The sequence below is a fragment of the Lynx canadensis genome, chromosome B3 (assembly GCF_007474595.2).
Source record: "Lynx canadensis isolate LIC74 chromosome B3, mLynCan4.pri.v2, whole genome shotgun sequence".
NCBI lineage: Eukaryota > Metazoa > Chordata > Mammalia > Carnivora > Felidae > Lynx > Lynx canadensis.
The window spans coordinates 61,288,810-61,306,264 of record NC_044308.2 but is presented as its reverse complement, the minus strand read 5'-3'; the positions used below and the strand labels follow the sequence as shown (position 1 = coordinate 61,306,264).

The 17,455-nt window shown below is 37.9% G+C and overlaps 1 protein-coding gene across 1 annotated transcript in view; it reads left to right on the top strand.

The window, feature by feature from the left end:
* Positions 1-17,455, top strand: part of MGA (MAX dimerization protein MGA) — a 102,661-nt gene that overhangs the window by 21,268 nt on the left and 63,938 nt on the right. Inside the window, 3 exon segments of the mRNA XM_030318429.2 lie at positions 8,064-9,012; positions 10,056-10,134; positions 10,252-10,347. Of these exon segments, the coding sequence (XP_030174289.1) occupies positions 8,064-9,012; positions 10,056-10,134; positions 10,252-10,347 (1,124 nt within the window).

The following is a 17,455-nucleotide window of genomic DNA, read 5'->3' as shown; positions in this document are numbered from 1 at the left end:
TGTTTCATTGACCCCCCCCCCCCCCCATTTTTATTTCCTTCTTTTTACTTGCTTTTGGTTTAATTTGCCTGTGTTACGTTAGAATGGGGGTTAGCTGACTAAGACCTCGAGAACCATACCTAGCCTGCCATTTGTTTTATATGGCCTGCAAACTAAGATTTTAATATTTTTAAATAGGGAAAAAGTAAAAGAAGAGTAATATTTTGTCACCTGTGAAAACGAAATAGAATTGAAATTTTGGTGTCCATGATTTGGAATCCAGTTGTGCTTACTTGTTTACATATTGTCTGTGTTTCTTTTATGTTACAGTAGCAGAGTTGAATAGTTGTAACAGATTGTATGGACCTCAAAGCCTAACATTTTTACTATCTAGCACTTCACAAAAAAGTTTATCAACCCCTGACTATTATAATTGATTTAGACCTTTTATTTAAAGGTATAAAATTTCCTCTGAGCATTGGTTTAGGTACCTTCTGCAAATTTTGATATGTTGTATTGATACTTAGTATCGATTTATAGCTTGATTCTCTTGTTAGAGAACATGTAACTTAAAACCTTTGAAATACAAATTTATCATATCTTTGCTTTATTGTCTAGCATATGATTAGTTTTGGTTAATACTAAGTGCACTCTTGGGGCCCCTTGGGTGGCTAAGTTGGTTAAGTGACTTTGGGTGAGGTCATGGTTTTGTGGTTCATGAGTTCTAGTCCCACGTCAGGCTCTGTGCTGACAGCTCAGAGCCTGGAGCCTGCTTCAGATTCTGTGTCTCCCTCTCTTTCTGCCACTCCCCTGCTTGCTTGCTCTCTTTCTCTCTCTCTTTCAAAAATAAATAAACATTAAAAAAAATACTAAGTGCACGCTTGAAAATTTATGTATTACGTAATGTTTGGTAGTTTTCTCAGGTAAGTATGACAGTATTGTTCATTTCTTCTTTCTCCTTAATTGTCTGTTTGTCTGTATGTCCTATCGGTTACTGAGAAAGGTGTGTTAAAATCTCCCACCAAAGTCATGTACTGTTTTTCTTTTCAGTACTAAAAATTTTTTGCTTCAAGTATCTTGAAGCTATATGATAAGGTATATATACTTTAGGATTCTTGTCTTTTGGATGAGTTGAATCCATAAAACTTTTACAAGGTTCCTCTTTATCTTTGATGATAATTATTTTTAAAGTCTACTTTGATGTTATTGAGCCACATTGGCTTTCTCATTTTGTTGACGTGACTTATCTTTTCCCTTCTTTCACTTTGAATCTGTCTCTGTCTGTCCTTATATTCAAATTGTGTGTGTGTGTGTGTGTTTAAACAGCTTATAGTTGGAACTTTTTGTTCACTGTTAAAATCTTTTGACTTTTATTTAGGATATTTTGTTCATTTACATTTATTTTTTATCACTAATATGGCTAATTTTTAAGTATTACATCTTGACAATTCCATTTTTAGAAGTGGTTTTATTAGTCTGCTCAGGTTGACATAACAAAATAGCATCAACTGTGGCTTAAACAGTGAAAATTAGTTTTCCAGCAGTTCTGGAGAATGGTTTGGAACCAAGAGAATGGTTTGGCAGGGTTCTATTTCTTTTGAAAGCTCTCATCCTGGCTTGTACACCGCTGCCTTCCAGCTTTGTCCTAATGTAGTGTGGGGAGAGATCTTTCCCTATCTTTATGACATTATTTAACTTTAATTACATCTTCAAGACTATGTACAGTCATATTGGGAGTTAGGACTTTAACATAAGAATTTGAGAGGGACACAGTTCAGTGCATTGCAGTGTTTGTAAAGATTATAGTGTGTGTCCTTATTTTATTTTATTTTTTAATTTTTTTTTCAACGTTTATTTATTTTTTGGGGGACAGAGAGAGACAGAGCATGAATGGGAGAGGGGCAGAGAGAGAGGGAGACACAGAATCGGAAACAGGCTCCAGGCTCTGAGCCATCAGCCCAGAGCCCGACGCGGGGCTCGAACTCACGGACCGCGAGATCGTGACCTGGCTGAAGTCGGACGCTTAACCGACTGCGCCATCCAGGCGCCCCTGTGTGTCCTTATTTTATTTTATTTTTATTTTATTTTTTATTTTTTTTTTTCAACATTTATTTATTTTTGGGACAGAGAGAGACAGAGCATGAACGGGGGAGGGGCAGAGAGAGAGGGAGACACAGAATCGGAAACAGGCTCCAGGCTCTGAGCCATCAGCCCAGAGCCTGACGCGGGGCTCGAACTCACGGACCGCGAGATCGTGACCTGGCTGAAGTCGGACGCTTAACCGACTGCGCCACCCAGGCGCCCCTGTGTGTCCTTATTTTAAAAGTGGAATTCAATTATAACAGGACTTGAAGAGCTAATTATAAGCATAGTTCTTATAATTTGTGTCTTTGTATGTATGTTATAAATTCCTCAAACACTGTTACTTTATTTGCTTTAAACAGTCAGCAGTCATTTAAATAACAAATGTTTTATATTTACTCACATCTATTTTTCATTCATTCTTGGATCCATTTTCACATTGGTTCATTTCCTGTCCATTCAAAGAACTTCCGTTAGTGTATATTTTTAACTTCCTAAAAATTGAGATTAACTCACTGCCATAAAATTCACTCTTATATTTATTTATTTTTTTAATTAGAGAGAGAGAACTTGAGCTGGGGAGAGGGGCAGAGTGGGGGGGGAGAGAGTGAGAGAGAACATGCGCACGTGTGTGCGAATATTTCAAACAGGCACCACTCTCAGCGTGGAACCTGACGTGGGGCTTGATCATGACTGTCAAAATCAAGAGTTGAACTTGGAGGCTTAACCTTACGAGCCACCTGGGTGCCCCAAAATTCACCCTTTTAAAGTGTACAGTTTAGTGGTTTTAGTATACTCAGTAGAATTGTACAGCCATGACCAGATATTTTGGGACATTTTCATCACCCCAAAAAGAAAACTCCTTGCCCTCTGTTAGTCATCACACCCCATTTTTTTTTTTTTTTGCATCCCCTCCTCAACCCCACCCCATCCACACACAACTGTCCCCATTTTGTCTATATGGATTTGTCTGTTTTGGACATTCATATAAGTAGAATTATATAATATGTGTGGTCTTTTATTTAGCATAACATTTTGAAGGTTCATCCATGTTGGTGTGTGTGTATGCTTCATTTCTTTTATCTCTGAATGATAATCTTGTATGGGTATGGCACATTTTACTTAATTCACTGATCACTTCATAGACATTAAGGCTATTTCCACTTTTTACTTTATTTTTACTTTTTAGTTAATTTTAAAAATTTTTTATTTTTATTAAAAAATTTTAAGTTTATTTCAAGAGATATGGTGGGGGAGGGGCAGTGAGAGAGGGAGAGAAAATCCCAAGAAGAGGCTCTGTGCTATCCTTGTAGAGCTAAACATGGGACTTGAACTCCCGAACAGTGAGATCATTACTATGAGATCAAGAGTCATATGCTTAACTGAGCCACCCAGGTGCCCCCTACTTTTTAGCTACTATGAATAACATAAGCCCATTCTTTACCCACTGAATTGTTTTGGCACCTTCGGCAGTTGAAAATCACTTAATATAAATGTGCAGTTCATTACTAGACTCTGAATTAAGTTCATTTGAGCTCTGTGTTTAGTCTTATGCCAGTATCGTCACACTGTTATGTTTATTATAGCTTTGATAGTGAGTTTTGAAATTGGGAAATACAAGTTTTAGAGAACTTCATATTTGTCAAGATTTTTGGGGTTATTTTGAGATCCTTGCATTTTCATATGAAATGTAAGATCAGCTTTTGGATTTTTATACAAGTTCCAGGTGGGATTTTGATAGGAATTGTGTTGAATCTGTGGATCGCCTTTTAGGGAGTACTGCTGTTGTACCAATATTAGGTCTTATAGTGCATAAACACAGGGTGTTTTTTTTTTTTTTTTTTTTTTTTTAAAGTTGTCTTTAATTGTTTCCAAAAGTGTTTTTTAGTTTTCTTTGTACGGTTTTATACTTTTTGGTTCAGTTTATTTCTAGGTAATTTAATCTTGCTGCTTCTATTGTAAATGTAAATGGAATTTTTTTCTCTTGCATTTGTGATATTTGTTTCTCATTTGTAGAAATAATGTCTGTCTGTGTATTAGTTTTGGATCTTGTAGTTTTACTAAACTCATTTATTAGTTCCAGTAGTGTTTTAGCGGTTTTCTTAGTATTTTCTACATACAAGATAATGTCATCTGTGAATAGAGAATTTCACTTTTTCCTTTTCAGTCTGGATATTTTTTATTTCTGTTTCTTTCCTGATCACCCTGGTAGAGGCCTTTAGCACAATTGAGTCTAAGTTGCGAGAGCTAACTAACATCCTTATCTTGTTTCTGACCTTAGGAGGCAGTAGTTCTTGTACAGTCTGACTTGTTTCAGCTGTTAGAAAATGTCTGTATCTTTGAAGTCTTCTTTTGTTGGATACAGAACATTAGGTTGATTCTTTCATTACTTTATGATGGGTATCAGTCTATTGTTTTCTGACTTAAATTGTTTTTGGTAAATAGCTCATCTTACTGTTGTTTCTCTACCATAATGTGTCATTTTTCCTCTGATGTTTGTAAGGTTTTTCTCTTGATCTTCAATTTTTGGCAGCCTTCTCTTTACGTGCCTAGGTATGGCTTTCTGAAAGCCATTGTATTTATTCTTCTTGGCATTGGCTGAGCTTCTTGGATCTGTGGGTTAAAACTTTCACTTTTGGAATATTTTTTTAAAAAAAAAAATTTTTTTTTTAACGTTTATTTATTTTTGAGACAGAGAGAGACAGAGCATGAGCAGGGGAGGAGCAGAGAGAGAGGGAGACACAGAATCTGAAACAGGCTCCGCTGTCAGCACAGAGCCCGATGCGGGGCTCGAACTCAAGACCGTGAGATCATGACCTGAGCCGAAGTCGACCGCTTAACCGACCAAGCCATCCAGGCGCCCCAACTTTTGGAATATTTTTGTTCTTTTTTCTCTCCAAATGCTTTCCTTTCTTAATGCCTCTTAAAAAGTGCAATTACTAGTATGTTAGGTCATTTGATGTTGTCCCTCAGATTTTTGACCCCCCCCCCCTTTTGGTATCCTTTTTTTTTTTTTTTTTTTTTTTAAATATTTATTTATTTTTGAGACAGCACAAGTGGAGGAGGGCTAGTGAGAGTGAGGGAGACACAGAATCTGGAGCAGGTTCCAGGCCCCGAGCTGTCAGCGCAGAGCCCGATGTGGGGGCTCAAACCGACAAACCACAAGATCATGACCTAAGTCAAAATCAAGAGTCAGATGCTTAGCCTACTGTACCATCCAGGCCCCCTTAGGTGATTTGCTTAATAAATTTCAGCTCATTCATGGATTCAGATGTGTTAAGGAAAGGATTGCGCTCCTCTGATAGGAACTTGGAATCTAAGTGCTGGGAGACTGTAGGTTCTCAGTTTTCAGGCCAGCTTCTGCATCACCACTTGTTATTCTGGGGGCGGGGTGGGGGGGTGGTAATTGGTAGGAATAAGGACTAGTTTTCTGTTTGGGTTTCTCTAGATTCTAGTTTGCCCATTCTCAGGCATTGAAAGTTTGACTAGTTCCTCTGTGTCAGACTAAAGATCCTTTGTGTATGACTGCTTTTTTTCTTCCTTCACTTTTGCTTCAGGCAGTGTAAATGGTACTCAGGGTTGAAAGCAGTGTAGTAATCTGCGGGTCTCTTAGAGAAGGCTGGTCCCTGTCTAGAATTCAGTTTATTTGCATTTGTGCCTGTAGGTCTTCATTGCCTTTGAAGAAGAAGAAAAAGTTTTTTTTTTTTAATTTATCTGGTGTTTTCTAATTGTTAAGACACAAGTGATTATCTTTGTAATCTTCTGCATTCTCACTGGAAGTGGAAGTCTTCCACTGAAGGATTTTTGAGTAAGGTCAAACAAGATCTTAAGTTGTGCAAGAAATGAATAACTGTACATTGTTGTTAGGGTTGCTTTTGTGTATTTGAGATAAATGAAAAATTTTACCAAGATAAGTGACTCTAATTGGATTAGTGAGTAGTATTAACATGTCCTCAAGATACATTGGTACAATTTATATGCTTTCATTACATATAGGAGGGGGAAAGTAAAAAGATGATTTTTTTTTTTTGTGATGAATTATAAACACTGAATTTACCTGGGTCATATGTACTTGACTTCAGCTACCCTAACCTTTTATTTAGGAAGAGTTAATGGTTGATTCATTACATTGAAAGTGAGTTTTTCCGTTTCAAAGTTGAAAATAACCTGGCAACAACATTGTGAATATACTAAAAAATACTGCTGGTTTGTACATTATTAAATGGTTAAAATGTTATGTTTTGTTTTGTTTTTTTTAAATTTTAAACATTTATTTATTTTTGACAGAGAGAGAAAGAGAGACAGAGGATGAGCCAGGGAGGGGCAGAGAGAGAGAGGGAGACACAGAATCCGAAGCAGGCTCAAGGCTCTGAGCTGTTAGCACAGAGCCCGACGCAGGGCTCGAACCAAGATCATGACCTGAGCCGAAGTCGGACGCTCAACTGACTGAGCCACCCAGGCGCCCGTTTTATGTTTTTTTTAAATATTTTATTTTTTAGTAATCTCTACACCCAACATGAGGCTTGAGCTTACAACCCCAAGATGAAGAGTCACATGCTCTACCAGCTGAGCCAGCCATGCTCCCTGTTATGTTTTATGTTTTATGAATTTAATCCCAAAACAAATGAAGCAGTTTGAAAGTACTTCCCTGTTGTTTATTGCAATTCTTTTTTTTTTTTTTTTTCCTTTTAAGAGAGACAGTGCCAGTGGAGGGGTAGGGGGGAACAGAGGGAGAGGGAGAGAGTGAGGGAATCTTAAGCAGGCTGCACACCCAGCATGGAGCCTGATGTGGGACTTGATCTAACATCCCTGAGATGATGACATGAGCTGAAATCAGGAGTTGGATGATCAAGGGACTGAGCCACCCAGTTGCCCCCATGTCGCAATTCCTTTTTTTTTTTTTTTTTTAAAGTTTATTTATTTTGAGAGGGAGAGCGTGTGCATGGACACAATTAGGGTCAGGGCAGAGAGAGGAGAGAGAATCTCAGGCAGGCTCCTCACTGTCAGCACAGAGCCTGATGCTAGTCTTGAACTCAGGAACCATGAGATTGTGACCTTTGCTGAAGTCAGATTCTTAAAGTGACTGAACCACCCCAGGTGCCCCCTATATTGCGATTCTTTTTTTATTTTTAATTTTATTTTTAGTTTTGAGAGAGAGAGAGAGAGAGAGACTGACTGAGCATGAGTGGGGGAGGGGCAGAGACAGAGGGAGACGCAGAGTCCAAAGCAGGCTCTAGGTTCTGAGGTGTGTCAGCGCAGATCCCAATGTGAGGCTTGAACCCACAAAATGTGAGAGCGTGACGTGAGCCTAAGTTGGATGCTTAACCAACTGAGCCATCCAGCTGCCCCACATTTCTTTCTTTTTTTTTTCAATGTTTGTATAATTTTGAGAGGGTACCCGTGAACGGGGGAGGGGCAGAGAGAGGTGGGGAGACAGAGGATCCAGAGTGGGCTCTGTGCTGAGAGCACAGGGCCCATCCAGTTGGTGGCTCAAACTCATGATAATGGGGCTTGAAATCACGAACTGTGAAATAATGACCTGAGCCGAAACCAAGAGTTGGACGTTTAATGGACTGAGCCACCCAGGCACCGCCCCCCCCCCCCATATTGCAGTTCTTAATTGTAGTGGACACTGGTTTGCTCTTTATTGTCAGTGGTTAATTGATGTGTCGATTAGTTCTAGAATTTAATTTTGGGTCAGTGCCAGCTGACTTTCAAAATTGAGTGTATTTGAAAAATAAGTGTTATATCTGAGTTTTGATTTAGTGATACTGTACTCATTTTTATATATTTTGTATGAGAAATTGATGAAAATTGTAAAAGTGTGATGGTGGTAAACTGCTTTTGAGAATCTTGTTAAGTTACACTTCTTTTTTTTTTTTTTTTTGAAGAATGGCTCATAAAATCTTATGTGTTGCTTGGTTTCCAGTAGTCTTTCTTTTTTACTCCTGAGTCTTACTGATAATTTTGCCCTTTTTAACCTCCCTCCCCTGTCTCTTCAGTCTTGTTGCCAACAATTTTGAAGACGGCTCCCATGTAACATCACCATTAGACCCGGATGGAAACTTCAATGTTGTTATTAAAGAGGAACCTGTAGATGATTATGAGTATGAGCTTGCTGAGTGCCCAGAAGGGGTAACTGTAAAACAAGAAGAGACAGATGAAGAAACAGATGTATATTCAAACAGTGATGATGATCCTATATTAGAGAAACAGCTAAAGAGACACAATAAAGTTGATAACCTAGAAGCTGACCATCCGTCTTCTAAATGGCTACCCAATAGCCCATCAGGTGTTGCTCAAGCTAAAATGTTCAAGTTAGATGCTGGAAAGATGCCGGTAGTCTATCTGGAGCCCTGTGCTGTCACTAAAAGCACAGTGAAGATTTCTGAGCTCCCTGATAACATACTTTCCACATCTCGAAAAGATAAATCTTCTATACTGACAGAATTAGACTATTTGCCTACATACGTTGAAAATTCCAATGAGACTGACTTCTGCTTAGGCAAGGAATCAGAAAATGATCTTAGAAAACATTCACCAGAACTTGGGGTGGTACAGAAGTATCCCTTACTTAAAGAGCCTCAATGGAAATATCCTGAGATATCGGACAGCACTACCACAGAAAGAATACCTGACAGTTCAAAGAATTCTGCTGGAGACTCATTTTTCGCAAAAGAGGACTTGGGCAGAAGGAGAACAACTATGCTTAAGATTTCAACAGTCACCAAGGTTGTGAGTGCTAATCAGAATACCCCTTCAAATGTCTCTGGAAAAAGAGGAAGGCCACGAAAATTGAAACTTTCTAAGGCAGGGAGACCACCTAAAAACGCAGGAAAGTCTTTACCTTCTACAAAGACCCCTCCTATAGGTCCTGGGATTACCTTTCCAGATGTGAAGCCTGATCTGGAAGATGTGGATGGTGTTCTCTTTGTTTCCTTTGAATCAAAGGTAAGATCATGTTCAGCTTTCCTTCTAGGGTCAAATAGTGATTCTTGAATTATATACTAGTTGATAAATAACTCAATCTAGTTCTTTCAAATGCAGCTATTAGTGTGAGGGTATATGTGTGTGGAGAGGAGTATCTGCAAAATGTTCGGTTTTATTACAAGGCACCACTTAAGATATTTTGTTTGAATGGACTTAAATAATTATGTATACTTAGATCTCAGTTTTTAATTTTTATACTGTGTTTAGCTGGAGTTTAAAAAATCATTGGATCCTTGTGGCATTTACATTATCATGGACTTTAAAAAGCATAAATACATGAAAAGTTGACTAAATGTTTTGGGATACCCCATCCTCTGATACTCATCAATAACAGAGTACCCCCGGAGAACTAAATGTGGTCTTATAAATACTGTTGTCTCACACATGGATAGTTTCTTTATTTTACTCCCAACTCTTCAACTAGATTATTTTTCTTTTAGGTCTTTTTTTTTTTTTTTTAATTTTTTTTTTCAACGTTTATTTATTTTTTTTGGGACAGAGAGAGACAGAGCATGAACGGGGGAGGGGCAGAGAGAGAGGGAGACACAGAATCGGAAACAGGCTCCAGGCTCTGAGCCATCAGCCCAGAGCCCGACGCGGGGCTCGAACTCCCAGGACCGCGAGATCGTGACCTGGCTGAAGTCGGACGCTTAACCGACTGCGCCACCCAGGCGCCCCTCTTTTAGGTCTTTTTAGGAGACTGGTATTTCAAAATTGGCTTACAGAGATGTTGAATTCTCTTTAGCTGGTCTTTTCCTCTTTCCTTGTTAATTGCTGAGTATGCAATATATATAAACTGTAGGAAATCAGTATATAAATTGGCATAAACGTCATTTTATGTCAGTTGAGCATATTCAGAGTTTTTGACTTCTTTTTTTCCTTCTGATCATTTAAGTACTGTTAGTATAGAACATTTAGAAAATACCAGAAGTATCAAAAAACATTCCTGGTTTACTTTTAAACTTTTAGAAATGATATGAACTTTTTTCTTATTTTAAATATAGGAAGCTCTTGATATTCATGCAGTTGATGGCACAACTGAAGAACCCTGTAGTCTTCAGGCATCAACCACAAATGATCCAGGTATATATAATAGTATAAAAGGAGAGATACTTCCGATTTGGCTCTAGAAATGAAAGATAAAATGTTAGTTTTTCTTTAATACATAGTAGCTTATGTCATTGTTTGTTTTCTGAGTAGGTTGCAGAGCAAGAATTTCCCAGTTGGAAAAGGAATTGATAGAAGATTTGAAGGCCTTGCGGCACAAGCAGGTGATACATCCTGGTCTTCAAGAAGGTAATATTGTCTAAAAAAATATACAAGCCAATTTTCAATTTTGTTCTCTCCTTTCTCTCTCTTTCCCTTTTCTCCTTCCCCCTTTTCCCTGTTTTTTACTCCTCTCCCCCCATCCTTAATTTCATTTCTTTTAGTGCCTCTCTCAGCTTGTGTTTTTCTCTGATTCTTACTCTTAAGAACATGTCAATATGCTTTTTATCCTAACAAAAATCTTTCCAACTCTGAAGATACTGTCTGTGAAGCATATAATATCTTATGCATGTAAAAAATGTATCATAGTAAGAAAGTGTTTTCTTTTCTCTGTCTTATAAGTCCATATTTTCTTCCCTCATTCTCATTTGTAAATTTTAGTTGTTCTTGCTTATGTGTGTTTTCTTTTGAGGGCAGGGTTCTACTTATATACTTAGTAATATGTTTAAGTGTGTAAATAGAATACTTTCTCATTGTGTGGCTGTAAACATATTTTGTGTATTTTATGTACTGCTTGGGACTTTAAAAATTTTACTGTTATATTTTATTGTAATAAATTGTCTTTGGCTTTTATTATGTTGCTTAGTCCTGTATTAAAAAAAATTTTTTTTAATGTTTATTTTTGAGAGAGGGAGAGACAGAGTGCAAGCTGGGGAGGGGCAGAGAGAGAGAGGGAGACACAGAATCTGAAGCAGGCTCCAGGCTCCGAGCTGTCCACACAGAGCCCGATGCGGGGCTCGAACTCATGAACCATGAGATCATGACCTGAGCCAAAGTCAGATGCTCAACCAACTGAGCCACCCAGGCGCCCTTTAATCTTGTATTTTTTTTTTTTTTTTTTAAATTTTTTTTTTTTTTTCAACGTTTATTTATTTTTGGGACAGAGAGAGACAGAGCATGAACGGGGGAGGGGCAGAGAGAGAGGGAGACACAGAATCGGAAACAGGCTCCAGGCTCCGAGCCATCAGCCCAGAGCCCGACGCGGGGCTCGAACTCACGGACCGCGAGATCGTGACCTGGCTGAAGTCGGACGCTTAACCGACTGCGCCACCCAGGCGCCCCTAATCTTGTATTTTAAGAATGAAATCTACTACAGTAATCCCTCTCGCCCCTCTTATGTGCAGTCTCTCTTTCCATGGTTTCACTTATTAGAAGCAGATGATCCTCCTTCTGATGTATCGTCAGAAGGTCATTAGTAACCTAATGTTGTGGTACAGCACCTACCTTATTCACCTCACTTCATCACAATTTATCATCAAACATCATCACAAGAAGAATGTTGAGCGCAGTGTATTTTGAGAAAGACCACATTCACATAACTTTTATTCGAGTTTATTGTTATAATTGTTCTATTTTATTGTTGTTTTCTCTTACTGTCCCTAATTTATAAATTAAACTTTATCATAGATATGTATGTATAGGAAAAAACATTGTGTATGTGTGTGTGGGTAGGGTTTAGTACTATCCGTGGTTTCAGGCATCCACTGGGGGTCTTTGAATGCATCCCCTGTGGATTAGGAGGGACTACTGTGTATTTATTACCATCATAGTAACTCTGACTTTCCATTTACCCTGTAAATGAAAGATTGTAAGCCATGCCTCAATTTTTTAGCTTGTTGTATATCTGATTTTAGGTGTGCTTCTTGGAGTAGTTTATTCAGTTTTTGACTATTAGTTTTCCTTTCAAAGGAGCGTCTAGTTGATTCACATTATATAGCACATCATTTATATGAGAGTCTAAGCATTATATGGTAACAAAATGATTTATGAAATGATCATTCAATTTGTAAATTAGCTCATAATACTTGAAAAACTTCTGCTTTAATATGAGACTCCTTGTGACAGTGTGATCTTAAGGTGTGCAAATCTCAATGCAAGTGATAAGGACTAGGTACAATGGATTTTTAATCGACAGTTACAGTCAAATCATAGTCTTACTGGTAAATAACATTTATTATAATTTATTGTCAGCTTTCATATATTTTTTTAAAGTTTATTTACTGATTTTGAGAGAGGCAGAGAATGCAAGCAGGGGAGGGGCAAAGAGAGAGAGGGGGACAGAGGATCTGAAGTGGGGTATATGCTGACAGCAGAGTTGTAGGGCTCAAACCCATGAACTGTGAGATCATGACCTGAGCCAAAGTCTGCTTAACTAACTAAGCTACCCAGGCCATCCCTGTTGTCAGTTTTCTATTATATTTAATATTCTTAATCTCTGTCAGTTAATTTGTCTTGTATCTTTTTTCTTCCTTCTACTTGGATTTTTTTTTTTTATTGTTGTTAGTTATGTACTCTGATAATGTATAAATACCTGTCAACCTTACCTTTGTTTTAGTCTTAGTGCTAGAGGTAAGTATATTCAGTGCTACCTGCTGGTCTTTTTGCTTTGGTTTGTTTGCCTATTAATTCCTGGCTGGTTAAGATTTGAGTTTGTTTTTTCCTTCCCTAACATGCATTGTAGTCAAATCTAACGTTTTCTTCTCGGTGTTGGGGGTTCAGAGTCAAATGCTCCTGGAAACTAAGCAGGTTACCCAAATGAAAGAAGCCTCATTTTGTGGATGAGGTTGGACTGTGGCAGTCTAGAGCACAGGTGCCTCTTCTGTTTTTTTTTTTTTTTTTTATAACTTTTTAATATTTATTTGTGAGAGAGAGACAGAGTGTGAGCTGGGGGGGGGGGGGGGTGGTGGTGGTGGTGCGGGGTCGGCCAGAGAGAGGGAGACACAGACTCTGAAGCAGGCTCCAGGCTCTCAGCTGTCAGCACAGCCCAACACGGGGCTCGAACTCACGAACCGTGAGATCATGACCTGAGCAGAAGTCAGATGCTTTAACCGACTGAGTCACCCAGGTGCCCCACAGGTGCCTCTTCTAAAGGGGCAGTCCCATCTGTAGATTGTTGTCACATGGGAAGGTTGACCCATTGTTTTCAGAAATTGTCATTGTTCAGTAGACTGAAATCAGCATATTTGTATAGTGATGCTCAATTTCTAAATGATAGAAGCTGATATTAGATTTTTTTTTTTTTTACTAGTTAAAAACATTTTTAAAGTTTATTTGAGAGAGAGCGCAAGTGCGAGAGAGAGAGTGGGGAAGGGGCAGACAGGGAGAGAGGACATCCCAAGTAGTCTCTGCACTGTCCCCACAGAGACTCATTTGGGCCTCCATCCCACAGACTGTGAAATCATGACTTGAGTTGAAATCAAGGGTGGGACATGTAACCGACTGAGCCACCCAGGCACCCCTCAAGTGTATTCTTAGTTTTATTTTTTTTAAACCATTAAATCTGTAGTCTATATGGTACAATTCATAAGGTGTGAGATAGCTCTATTTTAGATTTTTTTTCTCGATTTTATTTTGGCAGATATCCCTGATTCCTCATCCTTTGCTTCTTAAGACTTAGAATTTCAGAATAACTTCCGTTGGCTAAGTATTTGTAGTAACTGAGTGATGATGCCAACTCCAGGTTCTTTTAAGGTCCCTTTCTAAAAATTGATGATTCAAATAATTTAAGTTTCAATTAAATAATGTCATATTTCTTTGCTTTTCTAATAACTGTGGAGTTTCATTATTTAAGAATTTATTTATTTTTTGAGAGAAAATGTGCGTATGAACAGAGGAGAGGGAGAGGGAGAAAGAACCTTAAGCAGGCTTCATGCTGAGCATGCAGCCTGATGCCGGCTTGATCTCAGGGCCTTGAAAGTATGACCTGAGCCAAAATCAAGAGTGGATGCTCAACCAACTGAGCCATCCAGGGGCCCTTCATTACTTGTTATAACAAAAGGACTTAAAAAATCTTTCTGAGCAGAAAACTTGAAAAACGTGAAAAGACTTTTGAGCTTGCTTTGAAGTTGTGGAAGACATATTAAGCCTGAGAAGGTGTTACCGTTTTTGGTGTTAGTTTTGTTGCTGAAATAAGAGTTTGAATTTTGTTTTCCACAGAACTATATTTTTTGTCTCTCCTATACTATCTTCACTACATCCAAATTGATTTAATTTTTGTCAAACTGAAATTATCATCAGTTTTTGACCTTTAAAAGTACTTTTTGTAGAAGCATTTCTCATTCATTCTGCCAAGTCAGTTTTATGTCAATTTAATATTTTTAAAATTTTAGGTAAGTTTTATATTTGTAGAAAAATTAGGAACATAGAAGTTTCCATATACTGTTCATTCAGTTTTCCTTAACATTAGTATAGTGCATTTGTTACAGTTAGTGAAATGGTATTGATATATTAGTATTAACCGAGGTCCATACTTCATATGGATTTCCTTACATTTTTGGTCCAGGATTCCATCTAGGAAATCTCTTTTAGTCCTCGTGTCATCTCAGAATCTTGGCTGGGACATTATTCAGATTCTCTTTGTTTTTCATGTCCTTGACAATTTTGAGGAGTACTGGTCAAATATTTTGGAGCATGTCCTTCCATTGAGATTCATCTGAATTTTTTTCATGGTTAGACTGAGGTTATATGTTCATAAGAGGAAGATCACAGAGGTGAAGTGCCATTCTCATCCCATCATATCAAGGGTACATTTTATCAACATGATTTATCATTGACCTTTCCATTGACCGACCTTTGGAAGGAAGTCACTGGGAAGCCCATATTTAATGAGTGGGGAATGATGTTCCACTTCCTTTTTTTTTTTTTTTTAAGTTTATTTATTTTGAGAGAGCTAGAGAAAGAAGGCAAGTAGGGGGAGGGGCAGAGCATTCCAAGCAGGCTCCATTCTTTCAGTGCAGGGGCAGATGCTGGGTTCAAGCTCAGGAACCATGAGATCATAACCTGAGCTGAAATCAAGAATTGGATGCTTAATCTACTGAGCCACCCAGGCGCCCCATATTCTGCTTTTTGAGGGTGGAGTATGTGGATAAATTATTTGGAATTCCTCTGCCCCAGAGATTTATCTTTTTTCTCCAATTTAAAAAAAGTTTTTATTTCCAATTAACATCCTTTGTTATATTAGTTTCAAGTGTACAACTTTTATTTATTTATTTAAACTTTTTTAAAGTTTGTTTATTTTGAGAGAGAGAGAGCACAAGCTGGAGAGAGAGGGGAGAGAGGATCCCAAGCCGACTCTGTGCTATCAGTGTCAAGTCCGACATGGGGCTTGAACCCACGAACTGTTAGGTAATGACCTGAACCAAATTCAAAATCAGACACTTAACTGACTGAGCCACCCAGGTGCCTCCAAGTGTCCAAATTAGTGATTCTGCAATGCCATACATCATCCAATGCATTGTACAAGTACACACCTTAATCGCTATCACCTATTTAATTCACCCCCTCCATCCCCCTCCTCTCTGGTGACCAGTTCTTTATACTTAAGAGTCTGCTTAAATTCTCTTTCTCTCTCTCTCTCTCTCTTTCCCTTTGCTCAATTGTTTTGTTTCTTAAATTCCACATACGAGTGAAAATATATGGTATTTGTTATTCTCTGACTGACTTACTTTGCTTAGCATTATACTCTAGCTCCATCCATGTTGTTGCAACCTGTTTATCATATCAATATTAATTTTTTGCCAGTTATAATGTTAAATTCCTTTATGGCAGTCTTTCTAGAGCTCTATGACTTTTGATTTTAGTTAAAAATACATTCTTAGTGTAGTGTTAATTAATGGTTAATTGGAGTTTTTCTTTTATATATATCTGCCTTTTTTAAAGTTTAGTTTTGAGAGAGACAGAGAGAGGAAGTGTGGGGCAGGGGAGGACAGAGAGAGAGGGAGAGAGCAAATCGCAAGCAGCTGACCGTTTGGAGCCTGATGTGGAACTCGAACTCAGGAACCATGAGATCATGACTTCAGCTGAAATCAAGAGTTGAATGGTTAACCAACTGAGCTCCCCAGGCTCCCCTATATATCTGCTTTTCTTTTTTGTGTTGTTTAGTTATGTAGGAGTTAATTCCTCTTGAGTATGTTTTTGTGGGTACTTTATATTTTAGTCGGTTTAGCTGGAGCAGGCTTTTTTCTTTTTAAACTACAGTTTACCCTAGGTGACTGCCTTTGAACCTAAAGTGTAGCTTTTTTTTTTTCAATTCTGTCTTTATGAGTCTTTTTTTGTAATGGTGTGATAATATGTTTTTAAGAAGTAGCTCCTAATCTGGTGAAAAAGCAAAAACATTTAGGAGTATAATTTAGTTTAAAATGTCATATGTGGAAAGAATTTTATGCTTTTTTTGAGATATGCTTTCTGTGAATTATTTAGTTATCTTATGTTATGCAATGTAATCTTATAGGAAACCAACTAAGTCTATAGGTCTCATGTATGTGTTAATTGGGGAAGGATTTTCTTGCAGGACAAACATTTCAGGATAGTATAGATAAGCTAAATTGGGAATTACTTTGAACATTGTCTCTGTGCCATTGACTTCTCTACTTTTATGACTAAAAATCGATACATTTATTATTTATTTATTTATTTATTTATTTTTAATGTTTATTTTTGAGAGAGACAAAGCACGAGTGGGGAAGGGGCAGAGGGAGTGGGAGACACAGAATCCAAAGCAGGCTCCAGGCTCTAGGCTCTGGGCTCGAACTCAGAAACCGTGAGATCATGACCTGAGCTGAAGTTGGACACTTCACTGACTGAGCCACCCAGGTGCCCCTGATACGTATATTTAAAATAGGTGTGCACTTTTTGTGGTTTTTAGGTCTTGCTGTCTCTTTTGGGGGTAGGTGGAAGTTTAAGATACAAGTAAACACAGACAAGAAAAGAGGAAAAACAGTTTCTAAATTTGATTGTGTGGGTCTAGATTTTGCATGTCTACCTACTTGGTTGTGTGGGTACATTTTTTATCAACTTAATTCCTTTCTTTTTACCATCAATGTAGGCAGCTGTTCTGGCTTTTTTTTTTTTTTTTTTTTTTTTTTTTGCAATAATGAGTATTTTTCTCTTCTCAAAGCACTGGGGTATCTCATTTCATCCATTTTTAGGATTCAGTTCTCATTTGAATTTCTGGCAGTATCTTGCTCTTTGGTTCCACTCTGCTGTCCCTTCCCACCTTTCCTAGTTAATTCTACTTATTCTAACCTAAGTGTTAAACCTTGTGTAAAATTTTACTGTATTCCCTTGGGCTTTTCAAATGTCATTTCTTTTTACTTACCTCTCTTAGGACTGACTTACCCTATTTTAACTACTAATGAAT